Genomic DNA, 23,332 nt, shown 5'->3' with positions numbered 1-23,332 from the left:
AATAAAGGAGGGAGTGAAAGAAGAAAGGAAGAAGAGGTGCCGTAGTGGAGGGCTCCGGAATAATTTCGACCACCTGGGTATCTTTAACGTGCACTGACATCGCACAGCACACGGGCGCCTTAGCGTGCTGTGCGATGTCAGTGCACGTTAAAGATCCCCAGGTGGTCGATTCTGGACGAAAGCATTTGTGAGCGGTAAACCGTTTATTAAAGCAATTTTTTTTCATATAATGCAAGATTTTATTGTAACAATCAATATATCCTCAGACCACCCGGCGGCAGTGTTGCATTTTTTTTCTATTCACGTTTTTGCTATCGTCAAAAGCGTTCCCCATAGGTTTTCTATTACAGTCTTAACGGTTAGATGCGATCGATGGAAACACTTTAAAAGAAAGATTTGCTACATATCAGGAGAATGAATAATCACCTTCAATATTTTCATAACAGTGTCTTACATTTTACTGATTTGAAAAATTTTTGCCCGAGAACGTTGGACATGAGAGGCGCTTCTTTAAGTTGCAGGAAATGATAGGCTTTCGTATCCACCACAAGTGCGAGGTCAATGAAACAGCCAGAGGTATTTGGATGTGCCCAAACGGTCACGAAAAAAAAAACAAGTCCGCATATACAATATAACGATACAAAAGCTAGAGCTAGCTGTACAGATAGATACGCAGAGCTTTTGTTCTCCGTACACCCTTGGCGTCCTTCAGGTGTTCACAATGACATTGAAACCAAAAATAAAACACGCAGAAGGCAGCTCTGCCGTCGGGCAGCTGCGTTCTGGATATGTGCGCGTGTTGTGTGCGAGCCACACTGGTTGACGCCCCCTCGCGGCTCCGATTGTCGAGAAAATCGGCTGTGGACAAAGCCCTAGCATGGCGTCACTTGCGCTGAACGTTGCAAAGAGGTAAGTTGAAATTCCTCCACGTCTGCAGCGTCCACTCCTGTGCACCAGCTATGACGAAACAAAAACGCTTAGAATGGAGGCATAAGTTCGACGCGTGCGTTGTCTTGTCTTTATTTTAACTATTTTAGATACGATGAGCATTTGCATACACAGAAATTCTGGGCAAAACAAAAACATTTTAGAGCGGAAAACCGTTTGAGAACGCAATTTTTTCATATTATGTAATATTTCACCACAACAATCAATATGCCCGTCGATCACCCGACGGCAATCTTATATATTTTTCTCTGTTCACGTTTTTACTATTGTCAAAAGCTTTCCTCATTGATTTTCTATGGCAGTCTTGAATGTTCGGTGCGATCGATGGACACGCTTTAATATAAAGCTTTTGCTACACATCACAATAACGGACCATTACCTGCAATATTTCCATGCGGTGTCTTAAAATTTTTCAATTTTCAAAATTTTTGTCCCACAAAGCTGGACTTGAGCCTCACTGAATATGTGACGCTCAGAAGTATGGTGCTTCCAAGTAGTTAACCTGTAGTGAAGCCGTGTTGATGGGCACCTAGGTAACTTGAAGGTGTCCAAAAAATGAGTATCAAGCTGTGCGCTTCTTAGGCATATTTCCCGCCTTAACTTGAAACCTGGTGTGGGACATTATTTAGTCTTCATAGACGCGCCCACTTCGACATTCGACGGGTACGATAGGTAAATTCGGGGCAAAAGTTTCTGGACCACGTGCTGCGCAGACAGAGCCCACAACTCAAATGTGGAGACCACACCAGTGGAGGTGAAAGAACAAGGTTTTGACTTTAATGTGCACAAGTGTGGACTGCAGCCGGAGGGTTAAATTAGGCCTAATTTGTTTGCGGACCCCAAAGCCCAGAGAGTTTTGTCCCATACTGTAAACTTGAATATTTTGCTGCACTTTCTTCATCAAGGTTTAGTAATACTGGGAAGAATAAAATATGCTCTCAAACATTATTATCCTACTATAACCCATCGCCATCTCAAATTCTTAGCGCTTTTCGACGCAGTTATTGCCAAAATGGGCCATTGCGAGTCTTTGATTACAAGACCTTTGCGAAATCCAACAATATTGTCTGACTGGAAAGCATTTGTTCATTAATAAACAGTTCCTTTTACTTCCTGTTATCCCTACTCAAAACCAGTTAGCTTCCCTGACCGATCTGGAAAACTGCGTTCTCATTGCAGTGTTTTTAACTCCTCTCCTACTTTTGTCGGTTTTGAAACATTTTGAAAATCGTCCAGTGTGTGGAGCCTATGCATATCAGCCATAGTCCTGCACAAGAACTATGAAATATTACCTACCAGGAAGGGTGTTAGAGAGGGTGCAAATTTCTCCGCTATTAATTTTCAGACGTTTACCGAAGGCAGTCAGAGGGTTGTGCGGGGAGAGCTAGCATTAATGTTCATGGGCAGCATCGTCGTAAATTCCGACTTGCTGGTGGAATGACACTACAAACTTACTTTGGGGACGAATGGACCTACCCTGTTTTCAAACATTGTGACGTCAGGGGACCAAGTGGGCGAGGGGTGGCGCCGAACAAACCAGGCTTGGTTGGCAAAAGCGGCCTTTTCGGTCTAGTCTGCCTTCTCTGTGGAGCTTCGCCAGCTGCCCGACGACGTCTATTTTCTGCCTGAAATTGTGCGTTAACTATGTTTAAATGAAGCCAAAGTATGCGGCGCACCACCACCCGGACCCATTAGCGACTGACAATTCGAAGAAATGAATATAAGTGTTCGGCAAATATGCACTTCGGAGATATTGTAGCGAGAGCTACACTGGGCTACCAGTCGAGCATTTCACGGTGGCTGGGGAGGCCAGTTCTGCGCATGCGCCGTTACCATGGCAACCAGAGAGGAGCAGGAGGCGCGGCGTGCGCTGCGCCGCGGCCGCCAGCCCGCTCCACCGTCGGAACGAAGTGCGCCGCGCGCTTCGTCGCCGCTTCGCCGCGAGCCGCTCTATGACCCGAACTGCGCATCGCATGCGCAGCATTGCGTAAAAGGCGGAGACGTAATGGGCGGCTGTATCACAACGTTTGACATGCATGCAGAGAAGGAGAGTCCAGCCGCCGCTAAACGGCGGTATAGACGCGAGAAGATTAACCGTGCTGAACGTAAAAGCGCAAAAAACGATGACGAGAATAAGTAAGTGCTCCGTCAATTCTGCTCTCCCAAAAAGAGATGTCCTATCTTTTACCATTCAAGTGTGACGCTCGATGACTCATCTATCTTTCACTACTCTGTAGTAATGCCTTGCAGGCATTATCAAGAGTATAAAAATCTGTTTCTTGCATGTAATAAAGATCAGTTGGAAGTGAGCGCTCGTGTTGTGTGTCTTATTCTCGTCCTTGTTTTTTGCGCTTTTACGTTCAGCATGGTAAACCAACTCGCCCAAACTCGGCCTTTATTGAAGATTAACCCTTTCGACCCTGACGTTGTCACCTTACACTTGACTACTCAACAAAGAGAGAATGAGCATCAGAAGTCGATTAGAGCAGCGGAGACTCCCGAACAGAGAGAGGAACGGCTTGCCAAATTGAGATGCCGGACTGTGAGCGTAATAGGCGGCGCTTAGCCGTCGAAATGGAGCCCAAGGTCTCTCAGTGCTAAACATACAGTGACCACAACAACCTTAGCCAGAGAAATGTACCTCTCGTTACGTATATCCTGGCATAGCGGAGCTAAGCCACTACCATTTTTTTTCGTGCACGTGCCTATGGTCAGAACAAGCCTGGCCTGTGCTGTCCACAGACACTGAAATCCTATGAGCCGCTATAGGATCTCGCAACTGAAGAGCATGCTGACAAGAAGGTTATTTGACTTCAGCCCCGGTGACCGCATCCTAAACGCCCTTCAAAGAAGCGACTTCAGACGCTTACGGAGCGCACGTGGGCCCTCATGAGGGAAGAAAGCAGGGTACGGACGTGCGCCGTGCTCGGCTGGCTGATTTTGAGGCGAAAGCCTTTAGTGGCTCATACTCGCGCGTCCTGTGTAACGCTCTCTTCCCTGAATAACGCGGCAACTAATCACGTAGCAAAACACGAATGGCAGCATCAGATAGAGGGGACAAAATATAACCCGCACGCCAAGTTTGATGGCTGTAGAGTTAATAGTTAATTAATTATAGCCAATTATAGAGAAAAAACAATGAAAACAAAATGCGTCGATATAGCGCGGACGTCGATATAGCGATGGGAGAGGGTGACGCACACAAGAGGTCGTCATGGTAACGGCACGCGCGCTAGTGGTGCCACCTGAGCGCCACCCCCAGAGAAGTCAGAAGCCAGAGAAGAAAAAAAGAAGAAGGCCAGAGAAAGCAGCCCGCAATCGACAAGAAGGTAGTCTAGATCGAAAGTGTTGCAAGGTAGTAGCCCTTGGGAGTGCCACTGGTATGGGAACCTGCCAAGCTAGAATCGCTTGGCAGGTTCCCATACCAAGGCTTTCGCCTGGCCGCACTTTAGATTGGCAAAGTGCTCCCATAACCTTTTTTTCTCTCAAGTGCGGACATGTCTAGGGTGTCTCTTTTGGATTACGTTATGAATAACAAACACATGATATCATTGCTAGAACGTATACCTTCCAGAGTACGTGCAGTGCGGGACAACCAATGCGGTGCGCATCGCTAGAAACAGCTGTACGCAAAATAGCGGCGCTATTAAGCGAAATTTGTACAATATTGCATGACATTCATGCAGAGCGCGAAGTATTGGGAAAGCGCAGTTAAATCACGCGAGCAAAACCAGTTTTCAAGTCGGATACGACAGCGCTTGATCGAGCGCAGTATGTTACGATTCCCGGTTGGAATGTGGCTGTACTTGAGCGGCCAAGGCGCTGGCGTACCCCTGTGAGCCGTCCCGTAAAAGAAACTATACCTGCTTGAACGTGATCTTCCGCAAAGGATTAACTACAAATGCTGATCTAGAAGCTCTTTGAATGCTTTCAGCGGTGACATGCCATCCGGGCATTTCATCGCTCGATCGGTCATGATTTCAGTGCGAATCGTCCGGGATCATAATAAACCAAACTAAGTGCTTGAGTCTTCACACAAAAGTACATGGCCGCACGAGAAACCGGGTGCATCTGCTTAAAACCAAGTGGACGCCGCAGATCCTGACAGCGCTTGACGTCGGTCGCATCTGCTCTTTGCACGGCTCCGAAACACATTTTTCACCGGTTTTCGCTATTCCGAAAGCGGAAGGCATATATGCGGTTGGTATTTTTTCGATCCACTAGCCCATTGCACCGCGAAAAAACCCTATGGCTTTGAGAAGAACATAGAAAATTGTCACTACACGAGACCAAATCCACTGCACCACGCCGCCAGAAGCGGAATGTTTTGCCGACCACTCCAAGCCACGCCCTTCGCTCTTCCTTCCAAACGTCATCCGTGACGTAGGCCAGGAGAGGTGTATTAAACTGCAAGGCTGAGGACAAAGACGCACATTCTATCAGAGAGCGGCGAACGTTAATCAGTTGGCAAATATGAAATTTGTTTCAATTATGTGTAGAAACAAGGGCGTAACATCTTTCGTCACTGTGTAATAATTTCATGAGAAAATCGATTTCCGTCCGTTCCGCTCTTCTTCCATTAAAGTTGTTAGTCAGCGCTGTGTTTCATGTTTCAATGTGTCTCTCTACGCCCCTGCGTTCCAAAGTTCACCCTGGCCCGTAGATATGGATGTGATGGTGATAGTGAATTGTTGGATTTTTGTGCAGTTTGCGAGGATTTTGCTTTTGAGTTCGTTTTCACCACTGTTTTTTTAAACAAATGCTGAAATACTGCTATGCTCTCATTCGAACTCAATTTTTGTCTCCCCGCTACGCAGTGCGACATGCCCTACTCCGTGCGTAATCTATATATGACTACGATGTTGACGCTGTGGGTGGCGTTGTTCGTGCTGGAGATGTCGCATGGCTTCGTTTGCCCACGAGACTTCTGCGCGAGGGTCCGGTGTCGACATGTGTCGGCCAGGAACTGCCGCGGCTACCTGAGCTACGAAGGCAGCGTCTGCGGGTGCTGCAGAGTCTGCATACGCACTTTAGGTGACCCTGTTTTAATGTTAAACGCGTCTGAAAACATATTCCAGTTGCCCCTGTGAGGCTTGGGCTGATGTTTAAAGATAGACTTTTTTTAAGTTCTGGATGTCGTCAAGAACAAGACCGCTACTAGATTCAATCTCTTGCGTCAACGTGGTGGTCGACGGAGCAGTGGCGGCAGCACCCAATTCGCGCGAAAACTCGGAGAGTTGTCGACCTCTGTTGAAATGACGCATAGTTACAGTGGGGGATTGGCCAAGGTTTGCGCTGACCAAAACAAGAGTTGGAATAGTTGTGCTTAGTTAGGTCTGACGGCACTGGAGAGATGGCTGAGGAACCTGGGGAGGATTGCACTAATTTTGTTATATATACTGAAGCATGATAAAAAAAATTGGGAAAAGAAAAGATAATTTCGAAAGAAACTTTGAGTTTAAGAAGGAAATCTCCTGGTTGCAATAAAGTATGAATAGAGAAACTTGCACACTGCGTTTCGAGCCAACCTCCTGGTGAGAACTGAAGCAGAAAATTAGAGCCTAGTAGTGCGAGGGGAATTTACAAATAAAATCTACTAACTATACAAAGGGCTGGCAGGTAAGAATATAGTGGCCTAGGGATTTAACCTCACCGCATGACTCACTGAGGCTCGATGCTATGAACCCGGAATGGCGCAAGTAAAGATGTTTATGTAGTTGTCTACTGGGTAAGAGCGTCACGAATACTTGGCGTTGCCGTGAGTGGCATGAAGGAACACAAAATTGTAATGCTAAATGCTGGTATTCTGCCGTATAAGGAGATACTCATGTCTCGTCTAGTAAAAATGTTGTTGTCGTTCGAAAGGGGCCATTTGCAACAGGTTTACGTTTGGTATGAGTGGTGCAACAGGTTCATAAATAGTTGAATTTGGTAGGAAATCCGCCACTACGTTTTGAGTAAACGCCACACTATCCGAGTGGCCACTGAAGACGAACTCTTTACATGCATTTATTTGTTTATTTATAGATGCTGCGGAGTCGCTTGACTCTAAGCAGGGATGAACACAAAATAACAAATAAACAAAGCATAATAAGCAAAGACATCATGCACAAATTTCGTACCATGACTTACACATCATACATAGAATATGAATATCACACACATAGGGCACTCAAATGCACAACAAACATTTCCAGGTTCGGGCTACCCAATACACACTTTAGAAATTTCTTGCATTTGCTAATTGTTTTAGCGCAAAATAAGGATTTAAATGGAGGTAAAACGAAAGATATCGGCTCAGAAGGCAATTCGTCGACCTTTCGAGCGCTGTTGAGATAGATAGGCAGTCAGCGACTATAGTGGTGCTGCCTTATTCATTCCAGTATTCTTTTAGGTTTACCTGACGCTCGGAGACATTCTGTGGCCATCCTATCTGACAGAAGCGATGCAGCGTAAAAAGACGCAATGACTGTTTGGGGCTTTCCTAGTGCTTCCGGCTGGTGAGGCGAGACGAGTTTCTGCACATATGCGTCGTTGACGACCTGAACGGTATCTGGCTACATTGTATAGTGCTCTTGAATCAGTTACTCGACTGGTACTTTGGAGAGAGCAGTCCTTTCGTTACTAGTTTGCCTGGCGAAGCAGACGGCTTTCAACTGCTACCTCATGATACGGATCCGTCGTCACTGAATTCCAGACGGTATCATGTCGAGCTCAGCTGTCTCCATGGGAGAGGAACGAGAGGACGGTGATTTGTTTCAACTTTGTACTCGATGCCTCTCACGAACTGATCGAACCGCATTACGGCCGATGTCACAACAAAAACTTCTTTCTGTTCCTGCATCCGGTTTCTGAGGCAGCATGAGAGACCTCGACGGATTGGCCACTGCCTGCCGCTCACGAGAGCGGGACTCGTCCCGCAGCAAGGCTGCATCTATGTCTTAGGAACTTGCATCGGCTGAAAGGATTCCCAGAGAAGAGGGGTCATACTTGACCACGCAAGCGCTAGAGCTGAGTGTACTATTCAAAATTTCGAAAGGAGCCTGCTGGCTCTGTAAGCAGAACCACGCGTTCTTGTTTTAGAGAACAACTCGGTCGGGCTCTGTGGCATCAGTGAGATTGAAAATGACCTACATGGTTTGCCATTTGCAGCAGCCTTAATTCATACAGTGCTGACGCCCGAGATCATTGAAACTGCAGTAGGGTCTCCATTTTATTCGGAATCAGGGGTTATTTCTTGTGTGCTGAATACAACTGCAAGAAGGTATACAGCGGATGGGAAGGGAAGCGCATTCCCTCTAGGTAATTTGGATGCCTGCTTCATCTACACGTTGCAGCACAAGACGGGGGTGCTAGTCGTGCTTTTTTCTGATGACCTGAATACGAGAATATCGTGGATAATACTAACTACTCCCTCCAGATATACAATGTTGCGGCTTTCGGCGCAAGAAGACGCTGAAAGGAAGTGTTCAGAAGCACAGCTGTCCCATCGGCGATCCTCACATTGTGAAAGATAGCTGTGGCGTCGAGCTGTGAAAAACTTTTGCCGACCACAGATGCCCGAGGATGTGTTCAACCACAGGTAGAATGCGACGCTCACTCTGCACAGTATCACTGAGGCGAGTGAGGTCTATGGAGATATACTGGAACCTCCTCTGAATTTCGGGACGACAGCCATTGCCTCACGAGTCAGTGGGACTTTCTACATTGCGAAAAACTGTTTCGGACTTTTGGTTTTTCAGCTCGCCTGGAAAGACGTTGTGCGGCAGAATTGGAACACTTCTCGGTAAACTGAGAGAAAACGCTTTAGCTCCTGGTCAAAAACGAGTCAGGCGCACTTTCGTCAGCTCACTAAGACCGTCGGACTGCTTTTCTTTGAGATGTGGCATCGGTGCCGACTCGCTGTCCGACTTCTTTATGACGCCGAGAGCTTGATTCGCAGGGTAGCTAAGAAGAGGGAGGTCTTGTTAAGGCGTGACATATACATTTGTGAAGTAGATTTGCCCTTAAACGGCGAAAAGGCTCGAGAGTTATTCATAATATTCAAAAGTTTGGCGCCGGGGCCCGTGAGCTCACCTAATCGCTTCTGAAGCTTTTTCAGGACGGCGGGAAATTGGCTGGACTCGATAGACCCCTCCGACCTTGATACTCGATTGGAGTTCGCATCGCATCCGCTGCCCACTCAAACAAATGTGGCCCGAGTACGGCTAGATGCGACTGCATGAAGCTCGACAAAACAGATGTCCTTCTCGTAGAATATTTATAAGTTGCAGTCTTTTCGCACCACCGGAGCATCGCGCGTCTCGATGGACACTTTGCGCGAGGATCAGTACCTGCAAGTTATTGAAGCGTCGCTTATGCATAACTGGGGACTTGACTGCGCCTCTCTACTGCCATTTCATGAGCCTCAAGTGTGTTGTAGCTTGTTCAAGTGGAGTTTTCAGACCTTGCTTTCGAAGACTACTTCGGCAGGATTCAGCCCTATTTGCAAATCCGCTGCACGGGCTTTCATGACGTGTTTCCGAATACGAGCCTGAAGCTCGGCTTTTTCAAGCAAAGGCTTAATGCAGCACAGCGTGTACACAGTATTTGTGTCAGGAAGACCAAAGACTTGTCTGCCTCGGACAAGAAGACGTTCTTTAACATCCGCAGAGCCGTAGTCGCACATTTTGACGAATGTGCACAACGCCGCGTAAAAGTCGTCAGTACGCTCGTTTTCGTCTTGCACGTGGTGCTGAAAGTGGACACTTTCGTAGACTTCGTTGGGCGGGTGGATGAAGAGGTTGTCAGCCTTTTGTTCGCAACACCTAGCGAGTTGCAACCTTGTGCAGGTAGCGCCAGGGTGTCCAAGACGCGGCGAGCTAGTTGGCAGATCCTTACTGGAACCTCGCTCGGCGCTTGGCTGAGGCCAGAAATTTGGCGATAGTCTCCTAACCGAAACTCCAAACTTAATCCACCGTAACCTAATCTAACCTAACCTAACATAACCGAGGCTAGCCTAACCTTCGAAGTGCTGGGGTCCAGAAAGTACAACTGCTCTGGCGAATGAATTTCTACGTCGCTGAAATGTGGCGCTATCCTCACGTCTTCGTCCGACATGGTGGCTTGAGCAGATGGCCTCACTGACTTGTCGCTAGCGGGAATGCAGCGCTCTCTTGACGGATCCGTCAGGGCTTGGCGAACATAAGGGGCACTGCACCGCTTCTGACACTGTGTATCGCCTGGTTAGAGTGCAAGCGATGACTATTGTCAACAGAAAAACAGCAACGCAAGTGCTTCATTCATCCTGAAATACGTTCCGCGAAAATACGCACAGGGACGACGCCCACATCGCTACGGTTAGTAACGAGCTGTGCACGTCTTTGGTGATCGTAGCTAGTTCAGGAGGAAGTGCCTACCTCGCGTGGAAGAGCTTCGTCTGGATCAGGTGTGCATTTCTAAGAGTAAGAAGCCAGGAAATTGAAATTGGTTTTGATTAAAGGAAATGGTGCAGTAACTGTCTCAGATATCTCGGCGGACACCCGAACCACACTGCAAGGGAAGGGAGGAAGATGGAAGCGAAAGAAGAAAGGAATAAAGAGGTGCCGTAGTGGAAGTCTCCGGAACAATTTCGACCTCTTGGGGATGTTTAGCGGTGCACTGACATCACACAGCACATGGACGCCTCCATCGGCCACCGCGCACGGGTTCTAACCCGGATACTCCGGCTCAGTAGACGAGCGCCATAACCACTGAACCACCGCGGCGGGTGAGGCAGCCAACTAGGAGCAGTGCCGTATATAGGTGGAATTCAGCTTGCTGCATACAGAGAGTTTAATGCAGTTGGTTTTAGGCTCCGAATTTGGTGCGTTGGACGAATACTGCGAAAGTGCCGTGCTTGAGTGCTCCATAGTTTTATTTCTGGGGAAGCGTGCTTTAGCAGAGCTGTGTACATAGCACACTTGCACGTTTTGTTGAACATATGCTGTGCCTAATACTGTTTTGCATGTTTAAGCCTAGTTTAGCTGCCAGCATATCGCGAATAGGCCGCTTTTTTATGCAGACCAGCGAATATTTCTGAAAACAGTGAGCTTGGTAGCACGGAGGATTTCATTTTTAAGCAGGCAGAAATATCAATTTGGGTTTCTGACTTTTTAGCGCCATGGTACACTTTGAAAAACATATCATTTTACGATACCTCAGGCGTTTATTCAACAAATCTGCGTTTCGATGTTACTGTTTCTGACCATTTCAACATTTTGTATGAAATTTTGTACATGTGTGCAAAAGATAACCCGTTGTGTTTGTGCGTTTGAAAAGTAATGAATTGGCTTTCTTGAGGTCTGCTTGCACTTTTTGTCCGAAAAATTCTCATTTCTCAAGCGGCGCTTGAAAGGGTTTATAAGCGGAATTGTAAGGTTCTGATGTGGCGAAGTCCCGTCTCGTACGTAACAGCATTGTTCGCGTGTGTGTGCAGTGTTTGCGCTAACAAGCTTCTTATATTTTCTGGGGCCACATTCTGTAGTTGATCCATTTTACATTGTCCATTTCGCTTCCATTTGCTTCTCTGTCATTGGTCACTCACGTATACCTGCGGATTTAAAGCGTTTGTTGAAAGCGTCGACCAGGCTATTGGATGATGGCGACTGCACCTCCCCATTGGCTGCATATTGGCTGCCATTGACTGACATATATGTAGCCAATGACAATGGTTAGGTCTAGTACCTGCTGTTGACAGAGCGCTGCGATGCATGTCACCATTGGCTGCATATCGTAGAGAATGGCAGGCAGTGGTGAGGTCCGGTAGCCATCACTTAATAGCCGGGTCGACGCTTTCCACAGACGCTTGAAAATCACGGGCGTATATGAGTGAGCATTGACGCAGAATCAAATGGACGCGATATCAACACTGGAAAATGGACAGCTTATAGAATAAGGCTCCTGTACATCTTTTGAAGCTAACGCTCGCAGCGTTCTGAGAGATTAGCAACTAAGAGCAGGTGACGGTTTATTTTGGGGTTGTAAGAAATTTAGGGGATATGTCATAGTTGATTTACGAGAGTTTGTTCTTATTTACAGGTTTGGGGCAATCATGCTGGTCTTCTGCTTTGCGCGGCATACCCAGAAGGGCAGTGTGCAGGCGTGGACTGATCTGCGACCCCACGAGTTTGGTCTGCAGATATCCATTCACTCAGTGGCTCACACGAACGAGTGCCTTCAATAACTTTTGATAATGGAACGTCCGTACCTTCTATCTTGTTGTTAGCGCATCAAACTCGCTCCCTCGTTACACATCAGTTATAAAGTGGAAGCTACGGCAACTTGATGTGGCATTATCAGAGCAGCGCACAGAGACGGACGAGCAAAGCAGCAGCACCCTGCGTACATTTGCTTCTTTGTCAGCCCGTGACTCTGCACTTTTTCGGTTATATAAATGATAATAGTTATTAGTTACGGACGGGGTATCGCTTCCAACGCTGTCAGTACGCAGTCTAAAGTGTACAAAAACGTTTGACTCCATGCCCCCATTTCAACAAAAGCTCGTCGCTACCTTCCTTAAAGAGCGCGCGTGTCTTTTTGCTGCTTTAAATAAAGAATATTCATGGAATTCAGTCTCAAAATGTGACTTTTTATTAACACGGCATTCATTATCATGTTAGAAGTTTGTGCGCGTAAGAATGTCGCATGCTCTACCTTGTTTCAACACTTCTTAAACCCATAGTTCAAAAACAATCAAGTAATCAAACAATCATGCAATCGTGCTTCAAGCAATCAAGCTTACAAACAATCATGCTTTCATGGCGAGTTTTGAACCTGATGAACACGCTGTGCAATTTGAAAACTTCTCAGATACTCTATCGACCCCAAAACTACTGCGTCTTTACTTGTACAAAGAATTTCTTGAATTTTTATTTGCAAAAAAAATGGGAGACACTGTGACTCTCTGCTGCGAAATTTATCGCAAAGAATGAAGCCCGCTTTTGCTGTGCCAGGTAATCAATAGACGCATAGTGCCAACGACACAGAGATTAGAGCGAGAGAGAGTGACAGCCTGCTCGAGATAGAGAGGTGACGAGTTTTTTTTTTCTTCAGGCCTTCCGCGTTCATTTGACGCGCACGCTGACAGTGAATACAAACATAAAGTGCACAGAAAGCCGCTCTCGGCTGAGCCGCAGCTGGTCGGTCGTCACGCAGCTGCGCTCTTTTCCGCTGCGCGTGTTGTATGCGTGAAGCGAGGCTGGTTGACGCCCCCCCCCCCCCCCCCCCCCCCCCCGGCTTCGCTAGGAAATCAGACCGCGACCAAGCCCTGGCTGGCCACCAGCATGGCGTCACGTCCGCAAAGCGTTGTAAACAGGTACGTTGGAATTCCTGTCTGTTTGCGGCGTAACCCCCAGTGTACGACGTTTGAGAACCATAGTTCAAGCCGTCAGTAACGTACGCTATGTTTGAAGTATTTCCGATATCATGTGCTTTCCTTTCTTGGCTTGCGCAGCTTATAGGGATGCCCTAGGCTCAGAGAGGCTGTGACACTTGCAGTTATGAAGTTTTCAAGCAGATACGCTTTCATGGCGCAGTTTGGAACCTGATGAATGTAATGCGCGATTTGAAAGTGTATTGAAAATACGCCTCAAGCAGCATGTTTGGTAGGTACACTTGCAACCTTAACAGGAAGTTAGGTGTTTCAGGGTTTTAGTTATTTTCTGTATGTGACCACGGCGAAAAAGAAGATACTAATGGGTTATAGTGTGGAAAACTGGGCGATTTCGATGGGGCTTATCTTCCATTATGTGAAACGCATCAAAACGATAAGAAGAACGACACACCACTAGCGCTGGTATTTTGTGTCCCTTTTCTAAAATAATGCTAGTGTTTCTTGCTTGATCCAAGGTAACTGCGGTGATGAGTCAGTGGTGTGAGCTGTCAGGACCTCGCCACTGCTCCATATGCACTTGCGTTGACTCGAATTCTTGCGTGGAGTGCGGAGGAGCATTTTGTTCTGCTCGATATTATTGAGACGGTAATTTCGCCTCATCTTGACTGAATGTGCCGACGATGAGTGCTAAAAGCAGTTCAAGCTTAGCATGGACGACACACAGGCGGTGTAGTTCTACCGTGTTAACCGATTCTTGTACTGCGTGATTGCCGCACATTACAATAAAGAAAAAAAACCCCACCAAATATATAGTTGCAGCATATGACGCTCTATTGCTTTGAAATTAACCTCGCAAGCAGGTTTTCGTTTCTGCTTGCGAGCGTGATACTCCTTTGAGTGACTTCCCTGTCGTGTACGCAGTAACATTTCGTAGTTACATTCATATCATCATCATCATCGTCATCATTTTATTTTATAAAACCAATACATACCAAAACTAGATTAGACACATAGCCAGCTCGGATAGTGAAAGGTCCAAATACATGACATTCACTAAAGAAATGGCAGACATTCAAAACACATGTACAAAAAGACGTGAGATGCTACAATAGCGTCATTGCAAATATGTTAAGCACATACATATTCTGAAAAATAACACAAAATAGGTTTATCTTAACTACGGTTACGAGCTAAGGCTTTCACACGAGAAAAAGACTGATGGTGTTCTCTCAGTGATACGAATTGAGTGATCTTGACACATCACAGATGTGCAGCTAACATGCACAAACATATAACAAACGGGTGGTATGCCTATCGTTCTCGTATGTTTATCTCCCGAGAAAGAGCAGCGGTGGGAGAAAACTTCTGTTGTCTGTTTTCTTTTTTTCAGCCTGTCTAGCTGCACCAGCCCACAGTGCGCTTGGTGGAGCTTTTTTATATTTCTGAATATGCGGGTTAGGGCGAATAATTTTTTTCAGCGGAGGGTTTCACCTGTGAAAGGCAAGTTGTTGAGGTGTGCAGGGACGCTGTCTGTACCCTCAGGGTGCACTGCCAGACTTCCCCGTTTACTTACAATTCTGTGGTTACACCTGAATAGGTTAGTTGTGGTGACTGCCATAGAAAGCTCCATGATGAAAAAGCAGGTATTTTTGCCATCGAGCTTCAGAGGCCGACATGCGGGAACGACGGCAATCAGACAATTAAAAAGGCGCACATAGATCAATGCAGAAAATAGAAAAGAAGAGAAAAACTTCTTGTTGTGGAATTTCGACATTGATGTTTTCTACTGATGACGCAAATACATTGTAGCGTTCAAAACTGCAAATATCTTGAATACAATTGAACATAAAGTTCAATGCCTGTCGCTGCAGTCAAGGGTAGGCGAAACCACATAAGCTGCCTTTTTTTTTTTTTGACAGTGGCACTCAACGTAAGTCAGCGTTTAAGCTTTTAGCACCCTGTGCCTCCAGTTCGCGACATAGCGTCTGCAAGCCGTTTACGCATTACCGCCTGGAGATTGCATGCAACGTTTGAGGTCCATGTGTTCTCAGTAGCCAGCACTTTTGGATCGGCCTAACTGTGAAGAAACTGTATGAAGTGAAAGGGGTTACGAATGTGCGACTTCCCGACAGACGAAGTGAAAGTGTTCATCCTTCATTGCCTGAGAAACTTTGCGAGAAGAATAGCACGAAATTCGTAGGATGAAAATTTCTCCAGTCTTCCCGGGACTTGAATAAGTTCGAAGCCTGTGAGGTTGTCTTTCACACAACTTGGACTAGCAGCTCAGAAAATACGCTGATACTTGGCACTAGTAACATACCAGTTTAATGAAATTTTGCGCTGTTAACAATATTTTGATATCGGTTTTTGAGTATGTCGGTGGCATTAGCTTGCATAATGGGTAGATTTTAATTTTAGACGCTAATTACTCCATAATTAGGGCTATGTTGGGGTAAACTGCTGATGTCGTTGTCGATGACGATGATTTAATTTTAATAGCTCGAGAGCAGCGTGACTGGCGAGCGTCCTGGCTAAAGTGTTTGGGCTGCAGGAGGTGGGGTCCAACACCTATTTTTTGCAGAGTCACTGGAAACGTTTTCTAAGTAGACGTTCCTTTTCCTTGTGCCCCATGGCATGGTATTAAGGTGTATGCTTGCCGTTGCCCGGCTTTACAGATCACCGAGAATCGGCATTAGGATTTCACCGCATGTTTAGGGCCTTTTGTGAAGAAACAAAAAGACAGAAATAAAAGTGGTGGAAGACAGCACCTAACCCAGAAAAATTCGAACACCAGGCTGGATTAATGTTGGTACCAATTGCAAGGCAAGTGAGTACCCGCTGTAAGTAAGGCAAGAGTCCCGCTCCTTTGCACATATATACGGGGCTGATCTCAAATATTATAGGCCTTCGCCGCGGCTAAACCATGGTTTTAGGCAAGACGACTTTTATTTTAGGGAAGGCAGGAGGCGAAGCTCTTGATCGTACGTACCACGAACATAGCCAGCTATTGATATTTGTTGATGTATACGCGGTTTTGGACGCGTAACTATGATTACCAGAAGACGAATGCTCATTGTTTATTCGCAGCGTTTTGAAACATGCACAGAATGATACTAAATACAAGGCGAAATTGATAGATTGACTTTATTGCACAACTGATTGGACCAAAAATTGAAGGGGTAACTTTGAAACGACTGTTGATTTGTTGTGGTTGCAGCCGCTTGAACCCCATCATACTCATAATATGGACGAAATAAAAATATAAATCAATCAATCAATCAATCAATCAATCAATCAATCAATCAATCAATCAATCAATCAATCAATCAATCAATCAATCAATCAATCAATCAATCAAAAGTAACCAGGTGGCCAGGCTTGTTGTTGGGCCAATTAGCGGAGGTTCAGTAGCGTCTTGCACAGTTTAATATTATGAAAGAAGAAGGAGAAGAAGTTCCATGGCCTGCACAATTTTGGTGCCTTCGGGATGCTATGCGAGTCGCGCTGAGAGGTCCAGAAACGAGCCCATTGGTCCAGGATTTTTAAAGAAAGAGCCGAAGTCTTCGGGAGCCGTGAGTAATGGATTCTTTAATCACTTGTTGGCCGCGCTGACCTGTCACTATCACCCCTGCACCACGGTGAGATACACTACGTTAGGGACGGCTGCGTAAGGCCTCCTAAACTTGCAAAAAAAAGAAAATATATGTTGCTCCCATTTTCTAATCAAGTTGGGCAAGCGCTTGTGGTAAACAAAGCTTAATTTCACTTAGGGGCTTCATTTTCAGCCTGGTAGGCGTGCGGTGCGGCGTTGGGTACCCAGTGTCACCACATGGCCACCTGTATTCAGTTGTATTCCTGTATTCCCTCTGCACTACTGCTCGATCGGCTTCTCTGGTTTGAAATGCTGACAAAGGTTGTGTTTTTGTCTCCCCCACCTTGCAGGCCATAAAAGTGAGCCACGACGGCTTTGGCCAAGCTGCCTTTGCAGAAGATAAAATGAACTAATCACCATCATAAAATTATTGAAAACGGTGGAACAAACAGTTCCGTTGTCTGCAAAAGTGGGAACCGAGGCAGGTTCCGTCTTCTGCTTACTCAGTCTACGGATATGAGCCGGCTGCTCAATCGGCCGCAGATGCTTTCCTCAGCAGTATCAACACGGATATCGATATCAACAGGATATCGCGTTTGCACAGCTGGTTAAATTACTGAAGTGTAACATTCGCAGTATCTATCGTTGCTTTTTCCGCGGAATGGAGGCTATGGTTGGCACCAGCGAATACGGAACCGAATACCGGTGAGCCCGTATATATAGAACCCGGATATTTCGAATTATTGGCTATATCGACATAGGTTATATTCTCTGAAATGAGTGTAAGAGTATATATAGAATGCCACGCTGTATATTGAACTACAATTTCGTCGGCCATTCGATATATTGAACCGCACGCTGCGCCCTTGCAATTGGTGCTTCTTCTAAAGACACTGTCCGATATTTTTGCACGTTGAGACGGATTGGTTGCGCGGCCTTGGCCACCTGGTTGCAGTGCTAGAGCTGTAAAAACGCGTAACTAGGTGAATGTCGGCTGTGGTACAGCGTGAACTTCTGTCTTTTGTACTCATTTTCCACCCCACATCGTCGTAAAAAATAAACCCTTGCCGCAGCCCTCGCGTGGCCTCCTCCGCTGCCGATGGCTTTGCGGAAATCATGTGCTCTTTAGTATCTATAAGTGATAATCCTTTTTGTTCTTTACTGTTAACAGGATATGAGATGCTATGGCAGGCAATATATAGTTACAAAACAGCGTCCACAGCGACTTCGATGCGGGGAATGTTTCGCCTAGAAACGCCTTGCAAGCGGTGTTCGTCCTACATAGGAATCGTGTGGGCGTTCGTAAACTGAGCCCACCGCCAAATTGTTTTGGGTGCTAGTTATCACGCTCCAAATGAGCAAGCCACTTTGGCTTCTGAGCTTCAGATACCATTAACACTGGTACGTCGCATTACCCATCACCGTCTATATGTTTGCCCCGCGACTTCAATTTTACTGATGTTCACTGATATTTGCAAACTCTACCAAGTCTGCATCTTCTGCCTGCCGAGCATTCATCGATCTGTCTTCATGTTTTGACCTCACGCAGATTGTTACTCAGTTAGTTTAGTCAACATACTAACATACTAGCTAACACAAACCCAGAAATATGTTCTGAAGTAACATATTAGCTTGCACTAAGCGATCGTCTTGTACTAAGCTTTTCCATCCCTATACAATCGAAGAAAACAATTATGAAGATTACAAATTTCCGGAAATATCATCGTGCGAATTTTAAGCTACTTTGCAGCGAGTTGAGCGACTTTCTAATAGCGTCTTCAGAAGGTTTTGAGCAACGCTAAAATGAAGCTAGCTGGACATTGTTCAGGCGTAAGGTTAAGGAGCTTACTAGACGGTTTTTACGAGTCCGAAAAATCTCGTACAATCCAAAAGCGCCGTGAAGGAACTCTTATATTAGGCGCCTATCTAACCGCAAAAATAAAACGTTTATATCGTCAAACCAAGACATCACAAAATCAGTTTATCTGGTCATTACATAGCTCTGTTGATCATGCTTATGTTTTTGCTGTTACAGTCCTTAAAGGAAAGTTTCTTGCTAATGCATTACCGGATATATTAATTACTAATGGCAGGAAATTTTGGAAAGTCATTAACCAGTGGAAAGGCTCGAACATAAATTATGCACAGCAGTGGATCCAGGCATACAATGTGATGTCAGTGCGCGATTACACGCTTCATTGTGAAATTGTTCTCATTCTTTTTTACATTATACAAGAACTGTTATTAACAAAACTAGATTTTTTTTTGTATTTACAGACCATACGCATTATTTCTCGTAGATTTAGAATTGTGCATGTAAAGCAGTTAGTACTTCGGTCACTCCCCTCTGTAACGTTCTATCCTGCAGGTATCAATAAATAAATTAGAGTTGCTCTGATACCATGCTGTTTATTCGCACAAAAAGAGGAAGCAATGGCGAATATCCTGAATGGTAGATAAAAGTCAAGTTTTCTTCCGAGCTGCAGGTCATCAAAAGACGATAGATGGAGAACGAGATGGACACACACATCATTGTGTATGCATACACACAGCGCTATTTTTGTCCACCTTGTTCGCCATTCCTTGTCTTTGGATGCAGTAAAACTTGGAGATATAAACCAAGCTCAAATTTCTACGTTACTCAAGTTTCTACCTTACCGAGCTATTAAGTAGGGCAGGAACGGGATGTCAGCTGGAGACAAAATACTTGCCACTGTCGGATCTGCTTGCCATGAGCCCTGCCTTAATCAAATATAGAGGGTCTGTAATTGTGGGACAACAGGTGCACAAAGCACTCCTGCGATTTCTAAGCTGCCGTCTGGTATCCACACTTGAAGAGGGGAAAGTCCAAATCTTTTTCTTTGACCCTTTACAAGTGTCTCTAGACGGCCGCTAATAATAGAGCCTTCGGCTTTGTCTACTGCGCACGCCGTCCAGAGACGCTTTTGAAGCGAAAGCTTCACTACGCTAGGTTTTTCAAGAGGGCAGCGTCAGTGCAGTCACGTGGCAGGCCATGTGACCTATTGACGTCATCACAATCTGCCCACCGTGACAGGTGGCAACTGTGCCCTGTCGGGTATTTCATCCACGCTTTGCAGACAATCCGTTCGGCAGTGTGTGTGGCGTTTGTGAACGTAGCCATGCAAAGCAAGATTTCACTTCTCACCAGGGCTAACCAAAGTTTAAGCCACGGCTAATATTTTCTATGACTGTACAATTTTGATATAAAAAGTGAAACAGCTGCGTAGGCGCTGCCTGCCAATGCGCACCAAAAATTTAGGGTGCGTTTGGCAGGCAAACTTGTGGCCTTTGACCACGAGGGCGTTGGAAAGCCATCTCGGAAAAAAATTGTCCGGCGTCGTGGCCAGCAGCGTCGACCGTATGAGGCCTCGGAACCGGAGCGGCAGGAGCAACTGGCCACTCCAGGAACCGGGGTGGGCCGTCTAGATCACGTGACCTTTTGGCGTCATCGCAACCAGCTCACCAGATTGTGAGCAAACTCACCACCGGGGCAGGTGGCAGTTATATTAATGACTGGTCGCGAGTGGTTGCTTGGGAAGAGAAACCGGGGTCTCACAAGCGGCACCGAGGGCAGCACTTGCTATCCCAGGGCAGTGGTGCATCGCTTAACCACTGCACCAATGTGCCAGGTGTCGTATGAGGGCTGTCGGGGATCTAAGAACTTAACGTCTAGGATTACAAATTCCGCACATATGGGCATCAACACATTAACGCTGTCGCGTCATACCCTTAAGGCGGAGTCTAAGTTTCCCCTCGAGTTTATTAATTATTATTTTTGTCTTGTTCTTCGTGAGTTACTTAGTTCAGTGGAATAACAAAGGCAAAAATATTGCACCGGTTTCATGCTTTCACTCGACTGAAATTTCGGATTCCATGCTACGCAGTGTGGCGTTCCCGACTGCGAGTGCAACCCCATGGCAACGATGCTGAGGCTGTGGACGACGCTATTTCTGTTCAAGGCGGCACATGGCTTCGTCTGCCCGCCAAACTTCTGCGCGAACGCTACGTGTCCGGCGGTGTCTGCCGAGAACTGTCCAGGGTACCTGAGCAACGAAGGCAGCGTCTGCGGGTGCTGCGAAGTCTGCATACGCACTCTAGGTGATCCTCTGTATTCTTGGGAGCGGTTTTTTGAAGCCTTATACATAATCGTAAAGAATAGATAACGATGTTGAACGGGAGCTGGAAGATGCTGGAAGGATCACTTTAATCTTGGGAATATCCAAACTGATGTCGTTTCTTCAAATAACCTGTCCTCTTTTTGTAAGGTGTGGTCGCCTTTGCAATGTGCTTGCTTTTTTACCTTAGTGTGCGCCCCTCTATATGCTTCATGTTTTTTTATTTTTGCTCTTTTTGATTGTATTTGCTTATGTTTGCTCTTTGCTGCGTTTCGTTATGGCCTCAACCTGTTATAATTTCTGAGCATAATGTGCACATTTATGAATAACTTGGTGGTAAAGGAACCAAATGTTGCAGTGCATTTCACCCGCTATACCAAGCTTGCTTTAGGTGTGCTCTGACGTGAGCACTTACATTAGCTGGTGTGCTGTAATTGATTGTGTTCAAATAAATAAAATAGGTTGAACTCCGCGCAGATTTTGATGGACAACGATTCGTACACTAAATCCGGGCATGCTTAGTTGGTAACCAACGAGCATCATTTTAAAAACCAGTCTAGCAGCATAATTTTTCGTTTTCTTGACTACGCTTTTTACTCATTTGGTTTCCTAATGATAAGTTATGTATTCACGTTGTTTAGTTTACGGATCCCTCAAACAATTCCGGTGCTGAGTTGTTCTGATGTCCCTCCATTAGTATCTGTGCATTGTAAAACAATGAAATAGCGATAAAACATTTCTGAGTCTGACTGACAGCACAAGTATTAGACAAGGTTTGGCGGACGCACTGCACTGTTCTCTTGAGCGACACGCACGCTCTTGTGGTTGAACTTGATCTGCTCCGATCGTTGCAACTAAAGTCTGCTACTTACATCCAAACTGCTTGCGCAGATGCAGCGTATTTCAACTACAAGTAATTTAATTTAAAATCTACATTTACATGCAAAAGATTTCTGAAGATGCTGACTGCAAATCTCGTTGTTTTTTTAACAAATTTCTTCTCGGCTTAATTGTTTCTGACTTAGCGAACGTTCTTCTCGGCAATTTGTTTAACGTTGATGTCTATATTCGCGTTAACAACTTTTGTTTCGATCATATATTTTTCTAGGCAAGTATGCGCTGTGTTCGTAAAGGTTTTGTACTAAGTATAAACGACTGTTTTTTTTTACGGAACTTTTAATAAATCAATTATTTTCTCATTTGCAGAGGTGGGAGAATCATGCTTTTCTTACGCTTTTCTCGGCCTGCCTCCAAAAGCAGTGTGCAAAGCTGGACTGCTCTGCGACATGAAGACCTTCGTCTGTAGACATACGTCCACCCAACAGAACACACAGCATACCGTCAATGGCCTTTAGTAAAGATAAGGCCCTATTTATCGATGCGCCAGCGACGCGGTGGCTGCGGTACATCGATCACTCGACGTACGTCGGTCACCTCCTCCTCAGGTCCTCCACACCACGCTTGAAACGCATTCCTCTTCAGATATCATTCGGAGGTCGTGGCCTATTGACACCTTCCAAGCTCATCAATAAATGGTCTAGGTAGTACAAAAACGCTTTGTCTGGAATTGTATGGCCTTTTCTGTTTTTACCTGTCATTCCTCTTTTTTTTTCTTCTTTCTCTAACAATGTCTAACAATGTATAATGACTCTGATGTGTAACTGTCTCTGCTAATGCTGCCGACTTCTACGGGTGACGAAGCTTGTCACGCGGTCATTGCGAACAGCTTTTTTCGTCACCCACGGTTCTTGTACGACAAAAGCTGAAATAAACGACTTAATACCAGCCCAAAGTGCACACTCGCACAGACGACCGCGTGTTGTTGCTGTCAGAAATAAAAGATATCCATACTAGTATTCCGCCTCTAAATGTGGCTTTGTGGTAACACGACGTTCACAACCACTATTCGAGGTTTATTTGTGTCAAAACGTTGCAATCTTATGAGGCAATGTGTGTTTTGTAGAGGCGTTGTAGAGACGTTGAGGGGGGTGGGGGTGGGAATGGGCTTATTTTCCTAATGAATTTATTTAACAATATAAGTCAGAAATGAAGCTAATGAGGAATTTTTTCTCATGGAAAGCTTCCTGCTCGGAGGAGGAGAGGGCCACATTTTCTGGCAGCGCCCTTAAATCCGTCCCTGTTTTGAATAACAATTGGCAGGCACCTCCTTCGCTTAAAATCTATTTTTTCCCCGCTGTCCTTAAACTTCAACGCTTTGAATAAATTAGCCCCGCTGCTTTCAAATGTAAGTTCAGCCGTTTGCAGAAAACCAACAGGAGTTCAGCCGTTTCCTCCCTCTCTCCA

At 45.7% G+C, this 23,332-nt stretch overlaps 1 protein-coding gene across 3 annotated transcripts; it reads left to right on the top strand.

Annotated features, from left to right (window-relative positions):
• Positions 1 to 775: 775 nt before the first annotated feature.
• Positions 776 to 22,820, top strand: LOC144109903 (uncharacterized). Of its 3 annotated transcripts, XM_077642671.1 has the most exons (6): positions 776 to 909; positions 5,766 to 5,982; positions 12,007 to 13,282; positions 15,976 to 16,127; positions 20,798 to 21,011; positions 22,235 to 22,820. In XM_077642671.1, exons 4-6 carry the CDS (start codon positions 16,104 to 16,106, stop codon positions 22,381 to 22,383), a joined length of 387 nt encoding a protein of 128 aa, XP_077498797.1. In that variant the 5' UTR covers positions 776 to 909; positions 5,766 to 5,982; positions 12,007 to 13,282; positions 15,976 to 16,103; the 3' UTR covers positions 22,384 to 22,820. The 3 variants fall into 3 exon arrangements, 2 of the variants coding, with proteins under 2 accessions (XP_077498797.1, XP_077498796.1); XR_013309642.1 differs by lacking the exon at positions 15,976 to 16,127; XM_077642670.1 differs by lacking the exons at positions 776 to 909; positions 5,766 to 5,982; positions 12,007 to 13,282; positions 15,976 to 16,127 and adding an exon at positions 16,744 to 16,872.
• Positions 22,821 to 23,332: the final 512 nt, after the last annotated feature.

The sequence above is a fragment of the Amblyomma americanum genome, chromosome 11, assembly GCF_052857255.1.
Source record: "Amblyomma americanum isolate KBUSLIRL-KWMA chromosome 11, ASM5285725v1, whole genome shotgun sequence".
NCBI lineage: Eukaryota > Metazoa > Arthropoda > Arachnida > Ixodida > Ixodidae > Amblyomma > Amblyomma americanum.
The sequence above is the reverse complement of the archived record's forward strand: the minus strand, read 5'-3'. Positions and strand labels throughout refer to the sequence as shown.

Excerpts from the sequence above, each read along its gene's own strand:
- LOC144109903 (XM_077642670.1), top strand. The coding sequence starts at position 16,759 with ATGGCCTGCACAATTTTGGTGCCTTCGGGATGCTATGCGAGTCGCGCT. Across the intron at positions 16,873-20,797 it reads AGCCGAAGTCTTCGGGAGCC|TGTGGCGTTCCCGACTGCGA; the intron begins GTGAGTAATGGA and ends CATGCTACGCAG. Across the intron at positions 21,012-22,234 it reads AGTCTGCATACGCACTCTAG|AGGTGGGAGAATCATGCTTT; the intron begins GTGATCCTCTGT and ends TCTCATTTGCAG.